The sequence below is a fragment of the Cryptosporidium andersoni genome (assembly GCF_001865355.1).
Source record: "Cryptosporidium andersoni isolate 30847 chromosome Unknown contig_64, whole genome shotgun sequence".
Classification (NCBI taxonomy): Eukaryota; Apicomplexa; class Conoidasida; order Eucoccidiorida; family Cryptosporidiidae; genus Cryptosporidium; species Cryptosporidium andersoni.
In genome coordinates, this window is record NW_027122854.1 from 24,323 (window position 1) to 48,896 (window position 24,574).

At 26.0% G+C, this 24,574-nt stretch overlaps 10 protein-coding genes across 10 annotated transcripts; 5 read left to right on the plus strand and 5 right to left on the minus strand.

Moving 5' to 3' along the window:
* Nucleotides 1-305: 305 nt before the first annotated feature.
* cand_006890 (uncharacterized protein) lies at nt 306-1,175 on the plus strand (the record flags this gene model as incomplete). The annotated part of the gene is made up of 1 exon (XM_067210929.1): nt 306-1,175. The coding sequence occupies one exon, from the start codon at nt 306-308 to the stop codon at nt 1,173-1,175; it is 870 nt and encodes a 289-aa protein (XP_067067946.1).
* A 277-nt stretch (nt 1,176-1,452) lies between these two features.
* On the minus strand, nt 1,453-2,028 carry cand_006900 (uncharacterized protein; the record flags this gene model as incomplete). Its single annotated transcript, XM_067210930.1, has 1 exon — nt 1,453-2,028. The coding sequence occupies one exon, from the start codon at nt 2,026-2,028 to the stop codon at nt 1,453-1,455; it is 576 nt and encodes a 191-aa protein (XP_067067947.1).
* Nucleotides 2,029-2,445: 417 nt separating this feature from the next.
* cand_006910 (uncharacterized protein) lies at nt 2,446-4,044 on the minus strand (the record flags this gene model as incomplete). Its single annotated transcript, XM_067210931.1, has 1 exon — nt 2,446-4,044. The coding sequence occupies one exon, from the start codon at nt 4,042-4,044 to the stop codon at nt 2,446-2,448; it is 1,599 nt and encodes a 532-aa protein (XP_067067948.1).
* A 470-nt stretch (nt 4,045-4,514) lies between these two features.
* cand_006920 (SET domain-containing protein) lies at nt 4,515-7,364 on the plus strand (the record flags this gene model as incomplete). The annotated part of the gene is made up of 1 exon (XM_067210932.1): nt 4,515-7,364. The coding sequence occupies one exon, from the start codon at nt 4,515-4,517 to the stop codon at nt 7,362-7,364; it is 2,850 nt and encodes a 949-aa protein (XP_067067949.1).
* Nucleotides 7,365-7,669: 305 nt separating this feature from the next.
* On the plus strand, nt 7,670-8,635 carry cand_006930 (CRAL TRIO domain-containing protein; the record flags this gene model as incomplete). The annotated part of the gene is made up of 1 exon (XM_067210933.1): nt 7,670-8,635. One exon carries the CDS (start codon nt 7,670-7,672, stop codon nt 8,633-8,635), a length of 966 nt encoding a protein of 321 aa, XP_067067950.1.
* Nucleotides 8,636-10,501: 1,866 nt separating this feature from the next.
* Nucleotides 10,502-13,222, minus strand: cand_006940 (uncharacterized protein; the record flags this gene model as incomplete). Its single annotated transcript, XM_067210934.1, has 1 exon — nt 10,502-13,222. One exon carries the CDS (start codon nt 13,220-13,222, stop codon nt 10,502-10,504), a length of 2,721 nt encoding a protein of 906 aa, XP_067067951.1.
* A 250-nt stretch (nt 13,223-13,472) lies between these two features.
* cand_006950 (uncharacterized protein) lies at nt 13,473-15,665 on the minus strand (the record flags this gene model as incomplete). The annotated part of the gene is made up of 1 exon (XM_067210935.1): nt 13,473-15,665. One exon carries the CDS (start codon nt 15,663-15,665, stop codon nt 13,473-13,475), a length of 2,193 nt encoding a protein of 730 aa, XP_067067952.1.
* Nucleotides 15,666-16,373: 708 nt separating this feature from the next.
* On the plus strand, nt 16,374-17,280 carry cand_006960 (uncharacterized protein; the record flags this gene model as incomplete). Its single annotated transcript, XM_067210936.1, has 3 exons — nt 16,374-16,587; nt 16,713-16,793; nt 16,859-17,280. The coding sequence occupies 3 exons, from the start codon at nt 16,374-16,376 to the stop codon at nt 17,278-17,280; spliced, it is 717 nt and encodes a 238-aa protein (XP_067067953.1).
* Nucleotides 17,281-20,617: 3,337 nt separating this feature from the next.
* cand_006970 (transcription factor E2F) lies at nt 20,618-22,531 on the minus strand (the record flags this gene model as incomplete). Its single annotated transcript, XM_067210937.1, has 1 exon — nt 20,618-22,531. One exon carries the CDS (start codon nt 22,529-22,531, stop codon nt 20,618-20,620), a length of 1,914 nt encoding a protein of 637 aa, XP_067067954.1.
* Nucleotides 22,532-22,927: 396 nt separating this feature from the next.
* On the plus strand, nt 22,928-24,562 carry cand_006980 (lipoate-protein ligase A; the record flags this gene model as incomplete). Its single annotated transcript, XM_067210938.1, has 3 exons — nt 22,928-23,085; nt 23,327-23,423; nt 23,555-24,562. 3 exons carry the CDS (start codon nt 22,928-22,930, stop codon nt 24,560-24,562), a joined length of 1,263 nt encoding a protein of 420 aa, XP_067067955.1.
* Nucleotides 24,563-24,574: the final 12 nt, after the last annotated feature.

Sequence of the window (24,574 nt, forward strand, 5' to 3'; positions counted from 1 at the left end):
GAATATTATAATTTAGAAAAAAAATACTTATATTAATAAAAAAGTATTTAATAAATATTAATCTTAAAAAAGTTGATAAGAAAAAAATCTTGGATATATTAAAAATTTCTTAATAAGTAAGTAAATTTTTGACATTAGACATATTCTACTACGTTTTGTAATACACCCCACGTCAGAAATCAGACGCAAGGGAGTGTCGTCGTATAATGGATAGTTGCATGTGAGATTTCACATTGAAAAAGATTATAAAATAAAAATTCAAATTAAGTAGAGACCATATTTACAGTAGGTAGACTTCAATCAAAATGTGGTTATCAACCCGAGTAGAGAATGTTGATACAGGTATTACTACTAAACAAGGTCCTAGTATTCCTATAGAAAGTCTATTTTATGCATTTCTAAGGCTTGGGTTATTTTTTGAGATTATGTGCTTCGCTGGTCTAACTCTGATTAGTTATGTGTCTACAGGATCCTTAATGCTTAATTATCATTCATTTCCAGAGCATATGCTACAAGGTTCCATACCATCATATGTATCCTTATGCTTCTTCTTAGGACTTGTTGGAGCTGGGAAATTAATGGTATTCCAAATACTTCTTGCAGATGATACTTGTTTTGCCCGTGGATATGTAACTGGATCAAAAATAATTAAAGTAGCATCCTTATTGGATCTTGTTGGTAAGATGATATGTTTTGTATTTACACTACAGTTAGGTGGTACTAGTGAAAATGCTATTGAATTCAATACTGCAGTAGCTCAAGGTGGAGTTGAAATAAACTTTTTAACATTTGGACAAGTACTTAGTGGAATTGCATTTATTTCATATGGTTTTGGATTTTTACTATTAGAATTATTTCAGGATGAAGGAGTAGGTAATGTTTATGGTTATATTAACTTCTCTTCTTTTGTATCTGCTGGTATTGCGATTTTGATTTATGCCATTAGTTTCAAGACATCTGGGGCTAATTTTATTGCTTTAGTTGCATTAATGGGAGCATTTATTTGGGCTAGTTTCTTTGAACCAGCAGTTAATGAATTTTCACCATCACTTGGTGAAACTGAATTAACAAATGATGTTGAAACCCAGGTTGAAAAATTTACTAGAACTAGCCACTACTATAATGTTGATGAACAACCAGGTTATACATCCCAAGGTTCAGGCTATATGCAATAGATATCTAAATTTTAAGGAATACTTAAAAATTTTTGCTAGACTAGTAAATATTGAAGTGGATATTTTAATCAAGCTAAGAGTTCTTTAAAATATCTTAAATTTATCGAGAATAATTCATTATTTAGTTATCTAGCTTTGGAACTTTAAAATTAATCCACTTAAATGGATATTTATGCTTGAGTAGATCTAAATAATGAATATGATATTTTTAATTTAGTATGCTAAGTCTAAGTCTTTAGTTTAAATTGTAATTATATCCCCTTAGATATATTAGTATCTATATTTTTCCAAAAGAAGATGTTGTATCCATAAAAATAGCCTTTTGAATGATTATTCTAAAAGCCATAAAGGCCTGACCAAATATAAATATACTTCCAGCTTCATTAGGAGCACAATTATTTAATCCAGCTTGTGTTATTATTCTAAACATTGGAACTGGTTCAAATGGGAGTTTACACACAGGTACATCACCAAGTATATAAGTTCTAAAAGGAATTAATAAGGCAAATAGTAAACCAGTAAGAAAACTTGATCTTAATTTAATCATTGACATTTTTTGATTAATAGTTGTTATACTTTGTTCCAATGCTTCAATCTTAGGATCTCTTTTAGTTCTAGGGATACTAAAGTTAGATGATATAGTAGTATTTTCTATAATTATACCAGACTTCTCTTTAAGTTTTAGCTTGTCTAATTTTAACTTTGTGCGAGTTAGGTTATCCCGTAGCTTATAATAATCGCTTTTACGGAGTACAAAAAAATATGAAATAAGTTCTGATATTATAGCCAGAATTAAAGACATAAATATGACTACTAGCACTAAATATTTATTAAATTCATTAGAATCCTTCATACTATTATCTTCAGTAATTTCAAGATATAAAAAGAAAAAAAAAGAAAAACCTCATAAGTACCTTTAGCAGATTATCTTAGCGCCTATTATGGCAGATCTTTAATAGTCTAAGATGTAAGAATTCCTAATTATACTATTAAAATTTCCTACTTAATATAAATAAAAATTGCAGAATTGTTAATTAAAAAAACACCCTGATAATTATTTATGTTAGTTTAAATATGAATAGAATTTTTAAATAAATTAGTATCTGTAGTTCTGGAGCTATTTGTTATATTAGTTATAATTTTATTTCTATTAAGTAAATATTTACATATATATGTTATATAAATATACTCCCAAAATGAGTTGATTCGAACTCTGAACATTCATCTGAAAAAAATAAAATGAAATGAGATTATTTGCAATATATTAAAATCAAATAAGAGTATAACAAGTAAACCTACTCTTAATTTTTGTTATTGTTATATGAATATCTTCAAAAAATAAATAAAATATACGATTAAGTGATTTTTTACATACTATCCAGCCTCCATTACTTGGCTTATACATAACTTCTGTTATTAAAGAATCACTATCTATTAATTTTGATATTCTTTCTACATATTCGCCTTCTGTTGCAGACATTAAGGTCTTGGTTGATTTTAAAAGTTTATTGGACCTTCTAATTGCATTATTTATGTTATTTAAGTAAAAAAATCGATATTTATCAGGTTCATTCATAATAGTAGTAAATTGTTTAATAATATTATTTGAAATATGTTTGAGACCTCCATCAGTATTAATTATAAATTCTCTAATTTGGAAAAGTTTATTAGAACACTCCTGTATATTATTAAAAGAAGTATTCGCACCTTCATATTTTTCTGAATAAATAGAAGATAAATAGTCATTATCTAAAACTATAACAATCATTATATCTTTATATATAAATGCACACAATTTAAATGATTTTATAAGATCTGGTAAATATATTTGAGGACAAAAAACAAGATTATTGCTATTTTCTTCTAATTCAAGAGGTCCAAATAAAAATCCTTGATTATTTATTATAGAATTACATCTACCAAAAGAAGATGAACCACCATTTATTTCAAGTGCAGCAGCTGTTGGGAATCTTCCATATGGGCTGTTGTATAATTTGTCATTATAAGCTACACCATTATTCATTACTAAATAACTATATAGAATACGACTAGAATTTAAAGGTAAAGTAGAATATAACATATGAGCATCGTAAAAAATTGACATGTGAGCTATAATATTAAAAGTTGTCCTCACCTTCTCAACAAGATTTATTACAGATAATTGGGTTAATTTTTCAACTGGAGCATAATAAAAACCATTTAAAAATGTAAATACTGATAATGTATTCAAATCTATTGTATCTATAAAAGATGGAACAAAGTCTTCTAATATATCTATAAGTTGGGTTTCTTCCATATCTTGTATATTTCCGTGTAAAAGAGTAAAAAGTTCAATAAATGAATCTAATAAAGAAAGTAGTGACTCTCTATTTGATTTATCTCTATATTCAGTAGATTCTAAATGAACTCCTTTAAAATTAGATATTGAATTATTATCTTTATCTTCACTTGATACATCTTCTGTATATTCTACACCCACAACCTTTCCAGCTTGTATTTTTAAAATATAAGATAATTTCATAATTAAACAAATCCAAATATTTGAATTACTTATAGATTTTACAACTATTTCATATTTTCTAGTCTTTATATAATCTAAGGGTTTCCCTCCACTCATTAATAAGCTTGATATAGATACCAAACCTTCTATTAGACCCAAGTAACTTCGTCGTTCGTCACTCGGTTTATAAGATGGGTAATAATAAATAATCTTATTATCTTGTTTAGTATCATCTGATAAATTTAAAGCTTCCAGATTTTCTACTCTAGTTGGATCATATATGAATATAGCTGATATACTTCTACCACATGTTGTATTTATCGTTTTGTTGTGAAAAGCAGTAGCTACTGCTACTTCTGGACTATACATCTTATTAAATAAAAAAAAAAAGAAAATTCAAATAGCTTTAAATCTAGAAACCTTCTAAATATTACCCAATATTAACTACAAAAGTTCTTTTCTTTTTTTTGGTTGTTAATAAAGTATTATTTCCTTAGCTATAAAATTTCCATGCGCCATTAAAACATACAAATAATTAAAAGTTATAAAATAATTTAATTGTACAACAGTTTAGAACATAAAAATCCATCACCTTTTTTATAAGTTTGGCCTATCCACTTGAATTATTTTGTAAAATATTATTAAATAGCTATTTACAACTTTTCTGTATAATCTTAACTCATTCTATTAACTTTAAGTTAGGAATAAAAAAAAAAAAAATTGGCGCGACTTGTCAGATATAACCAATAGAATTTTTCCTTTTAGAATTTTGTAATATAATAGAATCCTTAGAATTTTAAAGATGAGAGGAACTACAGAGAATAAATAACTACTTAAATATGTCTATGGTTAATACAGGGGATTCCAAAGAAATGATACTAGATGAAGTTTGTAATAAGAAGGAATTAAATCAAACTACTAATAAGGGTATAACAAAAAGTGGAGAAAATTTAAGTAAGAGATTACAAAATATAGGACGAGGACCTATTCCATTAATAAATGAAATGGAAAGGTGCTATTGTGAGAAGTCATGTAATCAAGATTGCCTCAATCGTATAAGACATATTGAATGTAATCGTTATAATTGTGGCCTTTCTGGACGATTATATGATGTATATTGTAATAATAGACCATTTTTCCGATATAATAGTAAAAAAAAAAAAAAGTTTATTGTTTCAAAATTTAGAAGAACTAAATCTACTATAAATTTGTCAAAAAGAAGTAATCTTAATTATTTGAATGTGGACTTTCCAACATTAACAAGACTTTCTTTAACAGAATCAGCTTCTGCAGGTGAACTTATTATTGAATGCCTTGGTGAAATTATTAATAATTTAGATGTAAGAGAACGATATTTATCATATTTTCAATTAAAGGATAATCAAAAAGGTAATATAAAGAATGAAAATAACTTATATACAATTGCAACTCCAGAAAGATTATTTGGCATAGTTGAAAATTTTTTATATTTAGATATGACTCAAAATGGTAATGAAGCTCGACATATCCGACATTCTTGTAATCCAAATTGTCAAGCTCAAGTATGGATTGTAAGACCAACTGGTAGATCAATTAGAAGTAGTAAAGATGATGATTTTGCTTATTCCTGGTTACATATTGGAATATTTGCACTAAGTAATATCCCAAAAGATACAGAAATTACAATTGATTATGAAAATATATTAACAAGGGCAATTCCAAGTGCATATTTAAATAGTTCTATTAATAATACAGGTTATATAAACCAATTTATATGTAATTGTGGTTTCTCAGAATGTAGAGGAATTATTGGGAAAAAGATTATTCCAAATGATGATCCTATGAATCCATATCTTTTACCAATTAAATCTCAAAAAAAAAAAAGAATAAATATTAATAATCAAAATGATCAAGATGATATTATTAATGAAATGAACTCTTATGAAAACAAAAAATCAAAAACAGATAATAATTCTTTATCTTCATTTATAAATCTTAAAAAGTCTCTTATGGAAAATCAAAAAAAATATAAATATGAAGAATATAATTCACATAATAATGACAATTCAAAAAGTTACCAATTAAAATTTTCTACTAATACATACGAAATATTTGAAGAAGATAAGTCTTTAATTATTAATAAATCTAAAATTGAAAATGAATATGTGAATAATGATATATCTAAGAATATTTATCCATTGTGGCATATATTTTCATCTATATGTATATCAGGGCCTTACTATAGAAATTTTAATTGTTGTAATAATTCTTTATTACATAGTCAATGGTGGATTAAATTAATAGATTTTTCTAAAAAGACGAATTCTTCTAATAGAGAATATAATAATCATAATCAAATAAGAAAACCAATTGAAAGATTAAGACGGAGTGGTGCTGCTACTAGATACTATGATATTGCATATAATTTATCAATTATACCAGAATCATCTAAAATAAAAAAATCCAAATTACCAATATTTATACCTTTTGTTTCACCAAATAGAAATTTATTTTTTCATGTAATGACACATCCATGGTTATTATTTTTATGTAATTTAACAACATTAGAATGTAAACTTGGACAAAAATATAAAATTTTTCATATAAAATCTGTAGATTTTGGTAGATGGTATTTAGTACAAAGATTAACCAAATTTTTCCATTTATTTAATGTTACTGATGAGGATTTAATATGGCCATTAATTGACCAGGGTATTGGGAATGATGAAAAGTGTTTTGTATGTTGTAATCATGGTATTCTTATGTCATGTGATACATGTTATAAAGGTATCCATAAATTATGTTCAAAACGCTGTAATCAATTTATTCAATCATCGGAATTTCAAATTCCAGAATGGTTAAATAATATTCAAGATGAAATTTTTTTTAATAATTTGATATATAAAAATATTCAAGATAATAATAAATTAACTGATACAAATAATCTTCATCAAAATAAAAATTTTATTGTTGTGTATAAACCATTATGTAAAAATAATATTTCATCTTCTATAAATTCAAATTCTGAATATAATATTAATTCAACTTCATTAAAAAAAGTTAATTTTAAATCTAGTAATAATTTAGATAATCATGGAGTTGATCAATTTGTTTGTTATCGTTGTAAATTGTCATCTCATCTAAGTTTTTGGAATAAAATTAATAGTAAAGAAAGAAGAAAGATAACTAATAAAGTTATGATGAATAAATTAAAATTACTTTTTTATTCAAATCTATTATCAAAGGATTCTTTGAAATCTAAACATTCTAAACCAAAATTAGTAAAGAAACAGATTGTTAATTTACCAAATAACAATAATATATTATTAAGATCTGCTCGTCTACTTTTAAGTAATATGATGAATTGGCGTCTGAAAAATAGTATACAAAAAAATAATTTAAATATTACTCAAATATATTGCAATCTTTCAAAAATATATATACAACCAAAAAAGATTGATCAGCGTTGGGATTCTATAGATAATAATCCAACACCTAATTTTATTAAATCTTCTAATATTATTCAATATTCAGATTCTGAAAGTGAGATATTAATTTTGAGTCATTTTATTCATAAAATTGAATCAATAAATCATAATCAAAAATATACTCCATTAGAAATATCTGTACAAAGTAACTGCCATATAACAAATTCAATATCATTGGATGATTTTGTTAAGAAGATTAAATCTAAAAATAAAGAGTATTAAAAGATTTAAATTTTTGTTAAGGTAAAGTAGAATCTTAAAATTGTCTAGATACATGTATATATATTCTTATTTTATAGTAGATAAGTTTTTTATTAATATTAAACTTAATAATATGAATGAATCCTAAGAATTTATTATTTTATATAACTTGAAATTATATTGGTATAATATAAAATAATATAGATTATGAGGGAAGTATATCAAATCATTTAGAATTTACACTCCTATTAACTCTTTCCGCCTAATTAGTTCAGTAGTTATAATTGAAATTTTTTTTTATAAATTATATCTACTTATAAATATTGATGAAACTTCACATATCTAGATCTCCTCAAATATCATTAAAGTATGATGAAAATAATAACAAGGAAGAATATCCTGGTTTGAGTATACTACGTAATAAATTTGGTAATAATATGGCAAACATTAATTACATAGATGATCAATTTTTACTTAGATTTCTGAAGGCAAGACAAATGAATGTTAATAAAGCTATAGTTATGCTTGAAAATTATTTTAATTGGAGAAAAGTTCATAATGTTGATTTATTAATAAAAACTAGACGAGAGACAATTAGATTAGAATTTTATCCTAGAGCTTATCATGGTATTGATAAAATAGGAAGACCGATTTATATTGACTGTATTGGTAGGAGTAATATCAAGCAACTTCTTAATGATTACTCTGAAAAAAGTATATTAAATTATTGGATTTATGAATATGAATTTCTTTTAAATGTAATATTCCCGGCTTGTTGTATACAAAGATGTAAAAAAACCGGATTAGACCTAAATTTATATAAAACAACTTGTTTTGAAACTTTGAATATTATTGATTTACATGGTTTAGGTATTAGCCAATTTAATTCAACTTGTAGAAAAATAATGAGAGAACTTATTCATGTTAGTCAAAACTATTACCCAGAACTTTTAGGTCAAATGTTTATTGTAAATGCTCCAAGTATATTTACAGTTATATGGAATTTTGTAAAGTCATTATTAGATGAAAAGACTGTAAAAAAAATATCAGTTTATAGTAGCAAAGATAATTGGAAAAAGAAACTTTTAGAATATGTTGATGAAAATCAATTACCAGAATTTCTTGGTGGTACTGGTCCAAAAGATGATGAATGGCTTTATTATAATTTTGGACCTTGGGCAGATTTTGATACATTATCAATGATAGCAAAGAAATATCCAAAAATACCACGAGAATTTTTATTTTCTCATTATTCTCCTAATTCATATGAAGAAAATATTATTTCTAATTAGTTATCTAAATTTTATTTATATTATTTTTAAATTTATAAGGTAAATCTGAAGTAATTTGTTAAATATTTAAATGAAATAAAATAATAAGGAATTATTTAATATATTTAAAGTTTTTTTTTTATAAATAGAAATTTATATTTGATATTAAACCTTAGATTTGAAATGACTAAAAATTTGAGCAATAATTATTATATTCTACTCTTTATAATAATACTATTAAGAGAATGTAAATAACAGGAAAGTTGTAGTTAAATAATATAAGAATTATCAATAACTATAGCTAATACAATATATTTTACACATTTGAAAATAAATATTTAAAAAAAATTTAAAAACTACATAGAAGTTGATATTGAAATAAATAGTATTATATATTAAATTTTGATTTTTTTGTTTAACAATAATTACAATAATAGTAATTTTAATACGAACTAAGGAAATAAGTTTTTAGAATGTTATAATAACTTTAAGAACATTTTAAACTTGAAGAAGTATCGAGATAACAATAAAAATAGAAGAAAAAAAAGAGTATAATTTGTTGAAATAAAGTGACAAAATATATGCAATTAATCAAGATTACAGTTCAATTTAATATTAATAGAAACAAAAATGAGTTAATAAGAAATTATTTCAAATTAGATCTATTAAAAGAAATGTATTTAACAAGTTATTATACAAGTTAAAATATTGCAATATAAAGATTAATGTAAATATGATTATAAATATTTGTTTCTATAATTATTAATAAAAAATGACATTTTTATTGTACTTTACTTTTTCTCTTTTGTTTACTAGTTTTGCTATAGTTTAATCCTCTTTAATATTTTAGTTTAAAATGCATGGTTCCATTATTCTCTTATACAGATCTTGCAATCAAACTAAATTTGAGATTTTATCATTAATATTTCAAGATTGATAATTTGAGCTAAAATTTGTTAATTATTTAGAATTCTTAATTTTTGTATAATCCCATATTCTCTTATAATTCTCATATTGAGCTTTTTTATTATTAATTGAATATAATGTAGTAGAAAGTAAATTCTCTTTATTTTTTACACTGAGTTTTCAAAAATTTCCGAAAGTCTAGTAAGTTATACATTTTCAAATATATTTTCTACTACTTTTTGTAAATTGATAAATTATAATACTTTTAATATATCCAAATAAAAAATCATATATTTTTCCCATAAATTCTTGTTAAAAGTATTTATTGCAATATTATAGTATTTTTTTTTTTTTTAATTTATTACAGTAGTGAGAAAAATCAAATAATAAAAAGTTTGGTATCATTAAATTAGTATATAATTAAAACTGTTATATAAAGTTATTTATAATGAGTAAGAGTTCATTTATTGTTCACAAATATTTTAATTTTCTAAAATTGCAAGACTATTTACTGATAGTCTATTTTGAATTAATGAATCTCTAGCTTGTAAGATATACTATTAATAGTTATTTTCAAGAATGGATTACATTATTCATAACACTTTTTACTAAAGTTATTTTTATATAATAGTAGAAATTCAAATATTCAAGTATTATACAATATAATATTTGAATTACAGCAAAGTAACAAATAAACTCATTTAGCTTTATTTTATTAATGTAATTATTACTTCTTAAATACTTTATAAATTATACCAATTTATTTTACCAAATTTCTTTTTAATTTATTACTTTATTGCAGAACTGTATTTTTTTTAATAAAGATTTTAAAATATTACAAATATAAACTACTTTATTGATGATGTAACTGCACTAATGTGAATAATTTTCATCAGTATAATATTTCTTTTAAAAAAATTGAATACATAGACCCACTAAATAATAATATAAAGACTTTTTAATATTTAGTTTGTCTCATCGTTATAATTCAAGTATAGCCTTATATAATGCATCAGAAAAATCATCATGCCAAATAGATAGAGGACAGTTAGATGTCCATGTATCTCTAAAGTGAGCCAACTTTCCAAAAGAATCACCCATAATAATATGTGGTATACCAAGCAATATCATCAAAATATGACCATGTAATCTATTAGTAATGACCATTTGAGCTCTTGATAAAAATGCCATACCATCTAATGTTCTTGAAATAGATTTTTCAATAAAATCTGCATTTTCAACATCTTTAAATTGAGCGTCACTATACAACCAATCATCAACTAGTACTGTTATAAAATCAAACCACTTTTCATTAATATTGTACCTTACTTTTCCTTCTTGGTAGTTTATATTAGATCTGTAATTCATCATTGAATCTTTAATATCTTTAATCATATTTTTAATTGCATTCATATTAATTTTGCTCATTCTGAATTTTTCCTTTTTAATAGAAAGTAGAGGAGCTTCATTATCCATCCTAGCATGAATCAATAAATCTAATAAAGGAATACCTCTTCTTTTTCTTTGATCACCAATAAGAAATGCTAAATCAGGTAGTATAGTTATTTCTATATTATTATTTTCATTATTAAACATTTTTTGTAGTGTATCCATTGAGTTAGTATCTCTGGCAGCTAAAAATACTTTACCTTGATGCTGAACAAAAATATCGTGTGTTGCCATTTGATTTGTCATATTCCTGAAAAATACTGTTTGTGGGAACATTACAATCGTATAATCATGAAAATCACTCATGACTACATGCCTTAATTTATGATGATGGGTATACAAATCTCCAAAATTACCACCACCATGAAATATGATCGCTCTTTGTGATTCTGGAACTGTAAATTTACTCAAAATTTCTACTTTATCATATTCTCTAAGTAAATGAATTGCTTTTATAATACGCAATTTTAACGATTCTATTAATAATAATCCACCAACAAATATAGCTGAATCTCCACGATTGGGATGGTCAGGAAATCCTACAAATACAATTTCATTAATCCCATTAAATACTTTTCCATAATATTCCTTGATTCTATTTGAGTATTTGTCAATAATATCTGCACATGGATGATCAGTATCGATAGTTTCAACTTCAGTAGAATAAAATCTTGATATACTTTCTACATTATTATTTTGAATTTGAATACTTTTTGTTATATTAAATATAGAACCTACTGAAACTTCATTCATTTTATTTTGGTTATATTCTGGATATAACAATTCAATTGTACTAATTGATTTTGGTTTTATTTGAGTTATTTTATCAGATAATAAATCAATATTCTTATTTGTATCAATTTGAGTTTCATCTACAAAAGCCTGCGTTATATTATTTACTTCTGCAGTTTCATCTATAGGATTTGTATCAATCACTTCATTTATTCCTTCTTCTAAAGATGTAACTTTATTATCTTGTATCAGATTCAAATTATCATCTTCATCAATAGATGATTGTCTAATAACAGCATTACTACCAAGTATTTTAGAGTTAGGTGTATCTAGTGGTCCAAAATAAACAGGATTCCAATACTTTGAAGATATACGCAAGTCATGAGGTGAAAAACAAAAGTTTACTGAGGGGTGATTACAAGAATATGTTGATGGTAAAACAGGAGCATTAAGTAAATAGTCCAAAAATGGCATTTCTTCAGTATGATGCATTAAATGAAATGTAACAGGCTTAAAATTACGTCGATTATAACCAAGGCGATATGATATTTGTGGATTATGAAAGTGGAATCCTGGTATATGTTTAATTGCCTTTTGTCCAGCAAGTTCTGTAACTAGCAAGGCTGTTGAAGCATCCTCAAACATTTTAAATCTTGTTCCTCCATTACTGCAAATATCTAAATATCTTTTCCCATTCTTTACAAATAGCTTTGCAAGAGAATTACTCATAAGATAACCTGCTCCACCTCGAATTCCTTTAATTACCTCTTCATGCTGTGCCCAAGGTAGATTATTAGACCTTGAACTTAATGTATTTGTTGTATTTGCATCTTCAAGTGTTAGATAAATCTGTCCACCAACTAAATGGTTCTCTAAATGATTAAAAATTTTAAGTTCATCCAATAAATTTTGCAAAATAACAAATGTATCATCATCTAATTTCATATACCACTTTTTATCAGGCCAAACTTTAAGCATCCATTTATATGAGGCCAAAGTTTTGCAACATAAATTATCATAGCTCTCATCACATTCTGGTATCATCGTAGGCAGGTTAGGATGTTCTTCAGATGCAACTAAAACATAATTTGCTGAATAATCTTGGTTGTTACCTAAATTACTAGTTGTATATTTGCATAAATGTTTTAACCAACTGTTCTGTAAATCAACTATTCTACTTTGATAGTATTGTGGAGCTGATAATATTGCAAATCCAATGTCACATATTGACAAACTATTATCTGGAAGTCCCTCTAAAAAAGTATTTACACTATTTACTTGAATTAGTTGCTTCTTAAAAGAGTCAACATTCTCATTTAATATCAAATCATTTTCAGTTGTAGAATTATCAATATTATCGGGTATTTCAATAAGTTCAATACTTTCAACAGCTGAATCAGTAATATTCCTAACCATATAGTTAATATTCCTTTTATTATAAAAATTTTTTATAACCAAATATGATATTGCGATACCAACTAGAAGAGATATAAAAAGTAAGCCATAGTTACCTTTTCGCATTATTAATATTACTATTCATTTATAACCACTTATATTTAATCCAAAATTATTAAATATATCGTTCTATCTCTGTAAATTAAAGAAAAATTAAGTGCTTTACATCAAATTATATGCAAGTAATGTGGAAGTCCTATATATTGTCTCCACATGCATTAATACATTTCATACCGGCATACATGCAGAGGTATCGCACCGCCAAAATACACTTGGATGAAGTGTAAATTATCAAATAGTCTTGTTTATTAGATATCTAAGAAGTCATTCTTAAGTAAATTGATGTGATCTCCTTTTTTTGTAGTAATATAGTCTCATTAGCTTCTTCTAATTTTTCCTGTAAATTGCTTACAACTGTTAAAATAGAGTCAAGTTGTTGTCTTAATAACTTATTTCGATATTCTTCATCTTTTAGAGTATTCTCCAAAACTATTTTTGCATTGTTAGTCTTAATATATTCTTCTTCTATTATTTGTCTATCTATTATAGTTCGCCTTAACTCATCCCTCAGAGATGAAATTGATATATTAGAATCATGCTTAGATAACAATGGAAGTTTTACTGAAGCTCTGGATAGTTCTTTATCTATAACTGGAATATCCTGAGTATCTTTCATTAAACTAGGTTCAATATTTAAATTCACATTATTTCTTTCAATTATGAGCTTATGTGTATGTGTATGTGTATGTGTATTATCCAAGTTTTTATTTAAGTCCTCAGTTCTATAACTCTGAATTTCCAAATTTAAACTATTTATATAAGTATTATTATTCTTTATAATTTCCTCTTTTTGTAACAAAAAATCTTCTAACTTTTTTATTTTCAACTTCAAAAATTCCTTTTCTTCCTTAGATTCTATTTTCAGTTTTTGAATTATTGACTCATATCTATTTTGTTCATGGGTTTGTCTTTTTTTAGTTTCTCCCAACTGAGATTCTAAAATATTAATTCGTTTTATATAAGGAATTACTAATTCTTTATTATCAATCTGTAACTTGGAAAGTTGACAACGTAATTCTGTAATTTCAGCTTGATAAGAGTTTAAAGATTCAGTTATTCTAGATTCCTCAGAAGAAAGAGTTATTTCTAATTCTCCAATTTTCTCTCTAAGATATTTGTTTAATTCAATATATTCTTGTATTGTATTATCCCTAAATTCTAATTTTTCAGTTAAGGTATTGACCTGTGACTGTAAATCTACAATTAAATTCTCACTTTCTTTTATTTTTAAAAGACGATCTTTCAAAATCCTCTTCTCACCAATTATTTTTTTATAGTCTGAGCTTAATTTTATCATCTTTTTTTCTAAATTATGACAATTTCTCATCATATCTGAATACTTTTCTTTATATTCATCCAACTCCTTTTTAAGAACTAAGTTCAAATTTTCTAAATTATTAACTTGCTGAAACATTGATAGAGGGTTTAAAACGCTACCTTCAATCCCATTATTTAATATTGGTGAAGCTAATAAATCCTTTTTTATATTCTTTTCCTTCTTCAAATTATTATTTTTATCTAAATCACAAACCATCTTTGATTTTATCACTTTACTATTACATAATGAATTATGAATATCAAAATTATCTACCTTAGTCAATCCTGCATAATCTTCAGATTGAAAATCCAAATTATTTATATCAGGATTTCCCTCTTTTATTTCAATCAAATCACTACAATCTTTTATAAGATTAAAAGTTTCATTATTGCAATTATCAATATCATTTGTATTATCTTTCTCATCCTTATAGTTAGAATTAGACTCAATATTATCACTTTGCTTAATATCCTCAGTTATATCATTATTTAATAAAATATCCCCAATTCCTTCTATTATATTTGAAATAGTAGATTTATCAACTTCCTCGAAATTTTCATCTAATACTACATCACTCCCTTTATACTTAGAATTATTAGTTATTTCAGTAATATTATTATAAATTTGACTTTCATTTAATTCTATATTTTTATCATCGTTCAAATTTCTATCTTCTATATATTCTATATTAGATGATAAGTTAGAACTAACTGTATTTCTAATATCTAATATAGATTTCTTTCCAGTCTTCATATCTTTAATCAAATTATTACTTATTTCATTTTTAAATTCAATACTATCTAAGCTATTATTCTTATAACATAAACTTTTCCTTATTTGAGAATTTTTCTGAGAATTATCCACTTCAGTCTGTCTAATTGTCAAGTTAGTAGCTGCATCTCTAATACTAAGGGCTAAATCACCCATAAATGAAGTTGTATTATATTTTAGGTTACTAGCTCTTTTCGAAATATCATTTTCTGTCCAATTTATAACATTTGAAGAAATAGGTGTTCCAGAAAGGAAGACTGTCTCAATTTGATTATTTTTAACTACTTCTTCAATTGAGTGCTCAACTACATCTTTTATTGTTGAAACCTTATCAATTGCACTCTTAAGAAATGATTGCATTTTAAAAATTCATTTGCCTGCTTTTTAAATAGCAATAGTTATAGGTTATTCATACACGCCCTTTAGTTAATAAATATGCGCCAAAATTCAGTCCTGTATCACTGGTCATTTATAACTTAGGCATGCAAAAAATTCCAATTTCTTTAAATTTTTTCACAATACAGATTTTTATATAAATATTAAATAAAAATAAAAAAACATTTCTAAGTTGTATTTTAAAGAATAATAATATAAGCTAATCATTTTAATTTTAGAACAAATATTAGAATATTTTAGATTGTAAATATACACTACTTTTCTTATTATATTATTTCAATTATTTTAAATTATATCCTTATTTAATTTATAAATTTTAAGGTAAATTTGTAATATAACATTGATTTATTCTAATTTAAATTATTCTAATATATATTTAAATACTATAATAAATTAGGTAATAAAATTTAAACTATTTTGTATAGTTATATTTAATATATTATATATATTCATTTTTGGACTCTATTTATTGAAAAGTACATAAAGTACCTTATATAAGTAAGTAAATAGTTTATTTTAATAATGATGCAGTTCTTTCACTTTATCATCTATCCTAGTCTTCAGTATATATGTCTACACTCAGATGCACCTTACCAAAAAGCGCCCAAAATAAAAACATGCAATCTCTATCAAGTATCACTTTTACAAAGAGCTGTTTTCCTTTAAAAAAAAATGCAGAGGTCCTCTTCGATTTTAAAACAATCCAAAGTGGAAAATGATATAGTTGCAAGAGAGGTTTTGCATTATAAAAAGACAGATAAATTTCCAGAGTATACCCCCTTAAAAGATTATCCTAATGCTATATCTTCAAATTGTAACTCTACATCATTCTCAATAACTAGCAAACTTCTTTTGATTATTATGATTTTATCTCTAATTATGTTTGGTAAGTTTTGGATTAAATTTAAGATTTGGATATACTTAAATATTTCCATTATATAATAGTCACTTGGTGACAATTATATATATTTTCAATTCACATACTATTTAATACTATTATATTATTTCTAGGAGCTATTTTACACCGTATTTTCATAACTTTGAGCTTTTCTAGTAAAAATGAAATTGTACAACAACAGGAAATTGTTAAAGGTAAGTGTTAAATAGATAATAATATTGAATAAAAAATATAATTTTATATCTTATCATTAAATTAGAAGAAAATATTATACCTAAAAATTCAGTATCAGATGATAAAATAAAAGATAATGAAATTATATCTACTAATGAATTTGAATTAAATACAAAATACCAAGAAAAAGAAGAAGAGCCTATTTGGAAATCTTATCATATACTTCGTAAAAAGTATGCAAATACTGAAAGTGATGAAAGTATTAAGAGACGATTGAAGAATTTACGAAGACGATATAAATATTATGAAATGGAAAATAGACAAAACATACCTAATACTAGTATATATAAGACTCTAAAAAATTTATCTAATAAGGATAATTTATCTAATCCTATATATGAAGTTAATCAGATAGATAAACAGAAAAATCGTTCTTCAGTTCTTTATAAGGGATTTAGAGGGATTAAGGATGAATCTACTCAATCCAATGAATACAATTTCATTTAGATCTTACTTTCATAAGAATTTGAATCTAAAAATCTAAATATATTGGATGTAGGTAATTTCCTGAATTTTGTCTTATCTAGATTAGGAAATATAATCTAAAGCTTATTCTTATTTTTGAATTGCTAAAAGTAATTTATAGTTACCTAGATTTGTTTATATCCTTTTTCTAGATATAGCCATATTCAATTATCCTATAATTGTGTATATTAATATCAAAAGTATTTAAAAATAGCTTTAAAGTTTTTTTCTTTGTATTTAGACTCAATAAAACTTTTTATATTAGAAAAAATATAATAAATGATTAGGAATTTATGTTACTTATACAATGAGGATAGAAATTATAGGTCTTAAGTGTTGATTAATACTCTAAAATAAATGACAATATTATAATACAATGTTAATAATAATAAAACAATTGAAATTAAACTTCAATATATTATAGACTAATTTAAAATATCTCACTAAGATCATTTTAATAATAAGAATGATTTATTAAAAATTATATACTGGTAATATGAATTATTTTATTATATAAAGTATTACTACTTACAATAGTAGAAATTTTTGGAGAATATTCAAGTATTTTTGAAATAAGAGAATTTTAAAACTTCATTTTCATATCGTAAAGATAGCTTGTTTAAAAATTTAAAATATGAGTTCAATTTATAGTATATTCTCACTATTATTGTAAATCCACAAGAAAGAATTTTATACCACAAAATATTATATATATTTAATATTAGTAAATATAAAATATTGATAAACTAGTCATGTATATTATAACTTTCATTGTTTAGCTTAGTATGTATGCTTTTTTTTGAAAAAAAAAAAAAAAAAANNNAAAAAAAATACAAAGTAATCACTATTATCTATTTCTACTAAATATTAGAAATTGTGCATTTCAAAAACTAATAAACTTATTTTTGATAAATATTTTTAAAAAATAAATAATTTAACTCTAATTAATACATTTATTTTCAGCTAAATAAAATATTAAGACTCCTTTAAATATGTTTTATAAATTATTAGATAATCCAAGTATATTAACAGCTAAATATATATTATTCATGATAAATATATTCATACAAGGATTTGATAGTATAGAAGATATTTTCAGTATATAATATGGAAATACTAAATTTAGAACATATTAATTTCATCCATCTGAATTAAAAAAAGAAAAAAAAAAGTTCAATAGTTTTCAGTACTCTACTATTGAAATTAAAGAGTTTTATTATATCAAAAAATTACCTTTCACTAATAATTGTATTAGTATATAAGATTTGAAAAATTTTCAAAGTATGTTTCTAAATTTCCAACTAAAGTTTAATGATTTTCTTTAGATTTGCTTATTATGATGAACTTGATTTTCTTACTGGGAATATTACAAATTGAAAACTATTGCACTATCAAAAATGTACCAGTTTATGAGTAGTTCCTAAGCTAGTAAATTCTATTACTAATATATTAATATATAGGAAAAATAATGAAAAATAAAAATAAAGCTAAATTTCTTTGTTTCTAACCTAAATCACATATCTTTTACAATATCATTATATTATAAAAAGGAAAACTTAATAGTTTAGATGTTACTTGAAAAATACTTTAAGGCTGTTTAACAAAAATCCTATACATTTTCTGTAGAAAATGATATCAGTTGAATTATTTTTAAAGTAAATGTTAATAGTAGCAAATTATATAGTTCATTATTACTACAATTAATTTATAATTATTCTATTAAAAAAATACTAAACCTACTATCTAGATTGTAGTTTTATACTCTTGTTAATTTGATCAAATAAATATTACTTTATTGTTAAATTTTAGTGATAAGCTAATACAAAAATAACAAGCTACAGAATTAATCAGAATAACTTAACTCGAGTAAAACTAATTGATAGGATTTTTTTTTCATAATACTATTAGTACAACTCTATAAGAAAAAGTTAAAATCTTTATAAATTTAACAGCTAATCATAAGATTTAAATTCATATCATTGTTAAATTTGGGCTTTAAACTTCTAAAAGTACAACATTTTAGTACTAAAACGGTTACTCAAGCTCACAATATCCAAATAAATGAAATTTTTTTAGTTGAAATATCACAAGATATATGTTTAACATTATATAGTTTGTATTTGAAAGACTTTAATAATGTAAAAAGTTACTATAAGTCTTAAGAATTAATATTGGGAAATCTTAAATATTACATATCTGTGATTTTGTTTGCAGTAAAAAAATATATATAAATTGTAAGATAAAGTATTCAATAATATATGGAGAATTTAAAGATTTAGGAAAAAGTATCTCTATATTCTCAGTATAATTTAGAAAAAAAGTAATGACTTGTTATGGAGCTAAATATCTTATTGTTTTTACAATAAATATTAAATATTACTAAATTCGTTAGAAAAAAAGTCCTAACATCTATAAAGATAGTTTTATCACAGTTACAACTGACCAATTAAACTAACAGCCAACTCTGGTAATATATAACCAAAGTATTAATTAGTATTGTAGATAAGTATCTACAATATTAGATTACATTATTAATATTACTCAATTTGATCCAATACTGAGAAACAAAAATATATAGCTATAATAAATATTATAAGGCTTAATTTCTATTCAAAAGAAACTTTGTCTAAATTAGGGAAATACTAAAATTTGCTATTAAGAAATCCAACGGTATATTTAAGTTTGATAAAACAGATCAAATCCAGTTCTAAATAAAAGAGAAATTAGATGAACTATTTTTTAACTCATATTAAAACTGGACCTTAGCTGACTTAGCTTAAACTCGTAGTTTCTATTTTCAGCCATACGAAATATCATAAAAAGTAGAGAATGGCTAATTCATATAACGATCAAGGCTAAAAAAAAAAAAAGCACCTAATATAACTCTGTAGATTAGTAGATATCTCTTCAGATCCTCTTTAATTTGGTATCTGCATATCTTTAATTAGTGCAAATTATTTATAAACTTAGTATAAGGGGTAATTATTGATGAGTCTGCTATATAAATCATTTATTGAAATACCCCTACAATTCCGTCAAATATTTGAGAAATGAGTAAATACCATATATATACAGCTTTTTTTATCTCAGGAAAAGATTTAATGCTAAAAAATCCATTAAAGGTACATAGTATTAGTCCGCACAATTTGAATATAAATGCTAAGACAAAATATTACTTGTAAGTAGATCCACTAGAGCAATAAATATCAGTACTTATAAGATATATCCTAATGTAAATTTCATATATTTTATATTTCCTTTGTTGGTCCTTTACTTGTATCTGACTTTCTATAAAGCTAATTATACAATTTCAACTTATTTACTCATTGAACCCACTAATTGTATCATTTTGAGCAACACTAGTATTGGAGTTTTCATTTTCCACATGGTGTTTAGGAGCGTTACTGCTGTGATTTGTAGTATCTGGGGCTTCTATCCAACGAGCATCCGGATGATGAATTGATGGAACATTGCTAGTGCGATTGGAGCCTCCCATAATGCTTCCCCAGAGAGCTCCAGCTCCTCCACTAGGGTTATTAGATTCATTTCCTTGTTCCATTGTATTAGGTACTGATATATTATCCTCACGTAGATGTCCATGATTCAAGCTAATTCCATGAGATCCTGCCGAGTTTCTGGGTACATGATTAGGTCTTCCAGAGTGTGGAGTCGTTCCTCCATAATTAGCTACATTAGCCCCTGCTGTATGAGAGGTGGAAGCACTGGCAATAGTATATTGATCTACAATATCGGTAAACCCCAGTTGTTGACAAGCTTGTAGTAACTGTTCTTTGCGCTGTATAAGTGTCTTCTCCATCATTTCATATTCAGCGTTAGATAGAACCTGAAGTTTATTATAGCTATGAAACCATGGAATAGAGTTCAATGATTCGTCATCAATGTTACCACTCAGTTTCACACTCATATCAACTGTTCCAAAAGATGATAACACAGCATCTCTCTCTATAAGGACATCAGGAACTGTGGCTGCACACATGAAAGCATTACGTCCCATTTTCTTGAGGATACCAATACCCTCCAATACATTTGTAATATCATATAATCTACGTCTCTGAACATCCATATGTGCCTCAGCAGCAGCTAAGTCTATAATTCTACTTTCACCTTGCTCATAAAGATATTGTATAAATCTCTTAGTCATTAGAACCAAACCATTTTCAAATCTAACAGAATGTCTAGCATCTTCTGTACTAAATTCATTGTACTGAGAACCATGATGATTTGCTGGAGTATTCAATAAGTTCACATTGCCACCATGATCAAGATTTTCCATTCCATCTCCCGCAAGAGAGGGTATATGAGGTAGCATTGTTCCTGGTGTTCCTATATTGTCCATTCCATGATTACGACCAGGACTTCCTACTCTACGTTTTGACATATCATTAGATTCACGGCGACCTCTCATACCACCCAAAGGAGTAGTTGATGTGCGCTTTCTTGCTCTACCACGAGAGTTAGATATAGGACCTGCATTTAGGGGAGTTACGTTGGATGCTGCAAAGGCTGCTGCAGCTGCCAAAAGTTCGGATTTATTATCTGTACCAAGATTACCACCACCACCACCACCATATAGAAGTTGTAGATGATCTGTGTGATGGGTTGTGGTTCCTGTATGAGTAGATTGATTATTTGATATACCGGTAGTATTTCCACCAGGTACCAAAGGGGGCAGTAGATTCTGTAGTTGATTAACAAATTGGTTCAAATTAGCTGGTTGAGCTCCATTTACCCCTGTAGATGACACCAAACTATTTAATAGCGCTACATTCTGGTCATTATTAGATCCCGAACTCATCAATAGTGGAAGTAAGTAAGGAATTGAGTTGGTCATATTACCTCCACCCGTATTATCTAACAGAGCTGGCTCAGGAGGACCCTTAACTCCACTTGGGTTAGATGTTACAGCTCCACTAATTAGTCCTAAGAGCTCATTGAGTGTCGTTGGGTCTGCTATTTGAGGAGGTGGATTAACCCCAGATGAGCCCGATTCGCCTCCGGAATTTGGAACCAAGTAGTTTAACAGTGATAACACATCTTGGGTATTCGTACTACCGCCACTATTATTATTATTACTATTATTATTATTTCCAGGTCCCTCGTGCAATAACTCCTGATTCATGCCTCCAACCATCTCACCACCGCTGTTTGCTGTAGCAGTAGAAGCTGAAGAAGTACCAATCATCGAAAAGTTATATGGCACCTCACTAGTCATTCTGGGTAGACTATTCAACTGATACCAATTAATTAGTTAATTATATACAAAACTATTCTCACGTGGAAAAAGTACAGAAACTATATTAATAATACCAAGCGGAAGCGGCAGTGCACTCCACCGCCTGCTCCTAGCATTTACTTACCTCCCTAATAATGATACTGGCATTAACAAATACGTCTTCGTATCCTGGGTTATTGAATTCATAAGCTGATACGCAAGCTAGATATCTCCTACTTTGATACCTAGAGACTATACGTGTTATACCGCCCTAAATTTTGGAGCCGTCTCCTTAGCGGGTATCGAGCTATTTTATTGTAAAGTGCTGGGAAGTGGGAGGTTCTTTACTAACCAGACAGCTCAATTAGCCTGGAAATGTAAGATGTTATTTATTAAATGAAGTTAACAAACCTTTTAAAAACTAGCCAACTTTTTTTTTCTAAAGGAGATTTCTTTCACAATTTAGCTTTGGAATCTACTCTCTTGAAGAGGTATACCCAAGGTCAACCTATATTATACCTTTGGACACACGGGAAAACAGTTGTAATTGGTAGGTAAGTCGATATAAATAAGTTCATGAGTAGGAATTTTGAAATATGAGGAAATATATTCATAGTGGAGATGTTAATAGAATATATCTGAAAGGAATTATATGGGACAACTTTCTTGTAGGGACACACTTCGTTATATTTCCACCTTTCTATATTAATATTTTACATCATGAAACTTCACACATATTTTCCTTGTATAATTCATAGTATTTGATTACTTTAAATTAATGTGATCACTTCTCAGACACCAAAATGCCTGGAGGGAATGTAATTTATATAAGATGGGATCTTGTAATATAGTTCTAGCAAGAAGATATTCTGGTGGAGGGGCAGTCTATCAAGTAAGTTGAGATATAAATACATACCAATATAGTTGTTCACATAGGTCAAAGAACTTTTGGTCTCTCATTTTAATTTAGATTGAAATATAACTATCTTGATGATTTGTTCCTATAATATTTAATTGTTTCAGGATCATGGGAATCTATGTTTCACATTTATAACTGACAATATTAAAGATTACAGGAAAGAGAATAATAAGATTATTAGTAGAGCTTTTCAAAACCTTGGGATAGAAATTGAAGTGAAGGGTAGAAATGATATCTTACTACAGGGACGCAAGTTTTCAGGCTCAGCTTTTCAATTATCAGGAAATAAAGCATTACACCATGGGACTATAATGGTTAATGTTGATAGAAAAGCTTTAGAAGAATTTTTAACTCCAAATAAGACAAAGTTGCAAAGTAAGGGAGTGCAAAGTGTAGCATCTAGAGTTATAAATGTAAAAGATGTAATTCCAGATATTACATTAGAGAACATAAAGACAAGCATAATCGAAGAGTTTTGTAAAACTTATTCTATTGACAGAGAGCTTGTTGAATTTGAAATTAAAGACCTAAAAAGTGATGTAAGTCTATCTAATAGATATCAAGTAATAGAGAAGGAACAAAAACAAAAGGGAATAGATAAAAATATGCAGTATTTCAATCAGATTCAAAATAATGGTATGCATGTAGACACACCAATTACTAAACAATTTGCAGATTATGTCCCATTTAATAATATACATATTGATTCTGACAAAGATATCAATACATTTCTAACATGCAATAAACCAGAAATTGGAGATGCAATTATACATGATCAAGTATATAAAGATACATATAAGCAACTTATATCTTGGGAGTGGAGATATGGAGAGTCTCCAGAATTTTCTACAGTACTTGAAAAAAGATTTGACTGGGGATCCTTCCAAGTACATCTAGATGTGGATTCGAGCCTTATAAAACAAGCTAGAGTATACTCCGATTGTCTAGATGTTAATCTTGTCGATTTATTTCAAGAACGTTTGCATGGTGTAAGATGTATTCAGAATGACATATATACCTCTATTACAGCCATTGATTCAAAGAACTCAATAGAACGTGATCAAAATATCGAGGAATTTGCTAAATGGATAAGTGTTGAGGCAAGTACTTAGGAAAGTAGCAAG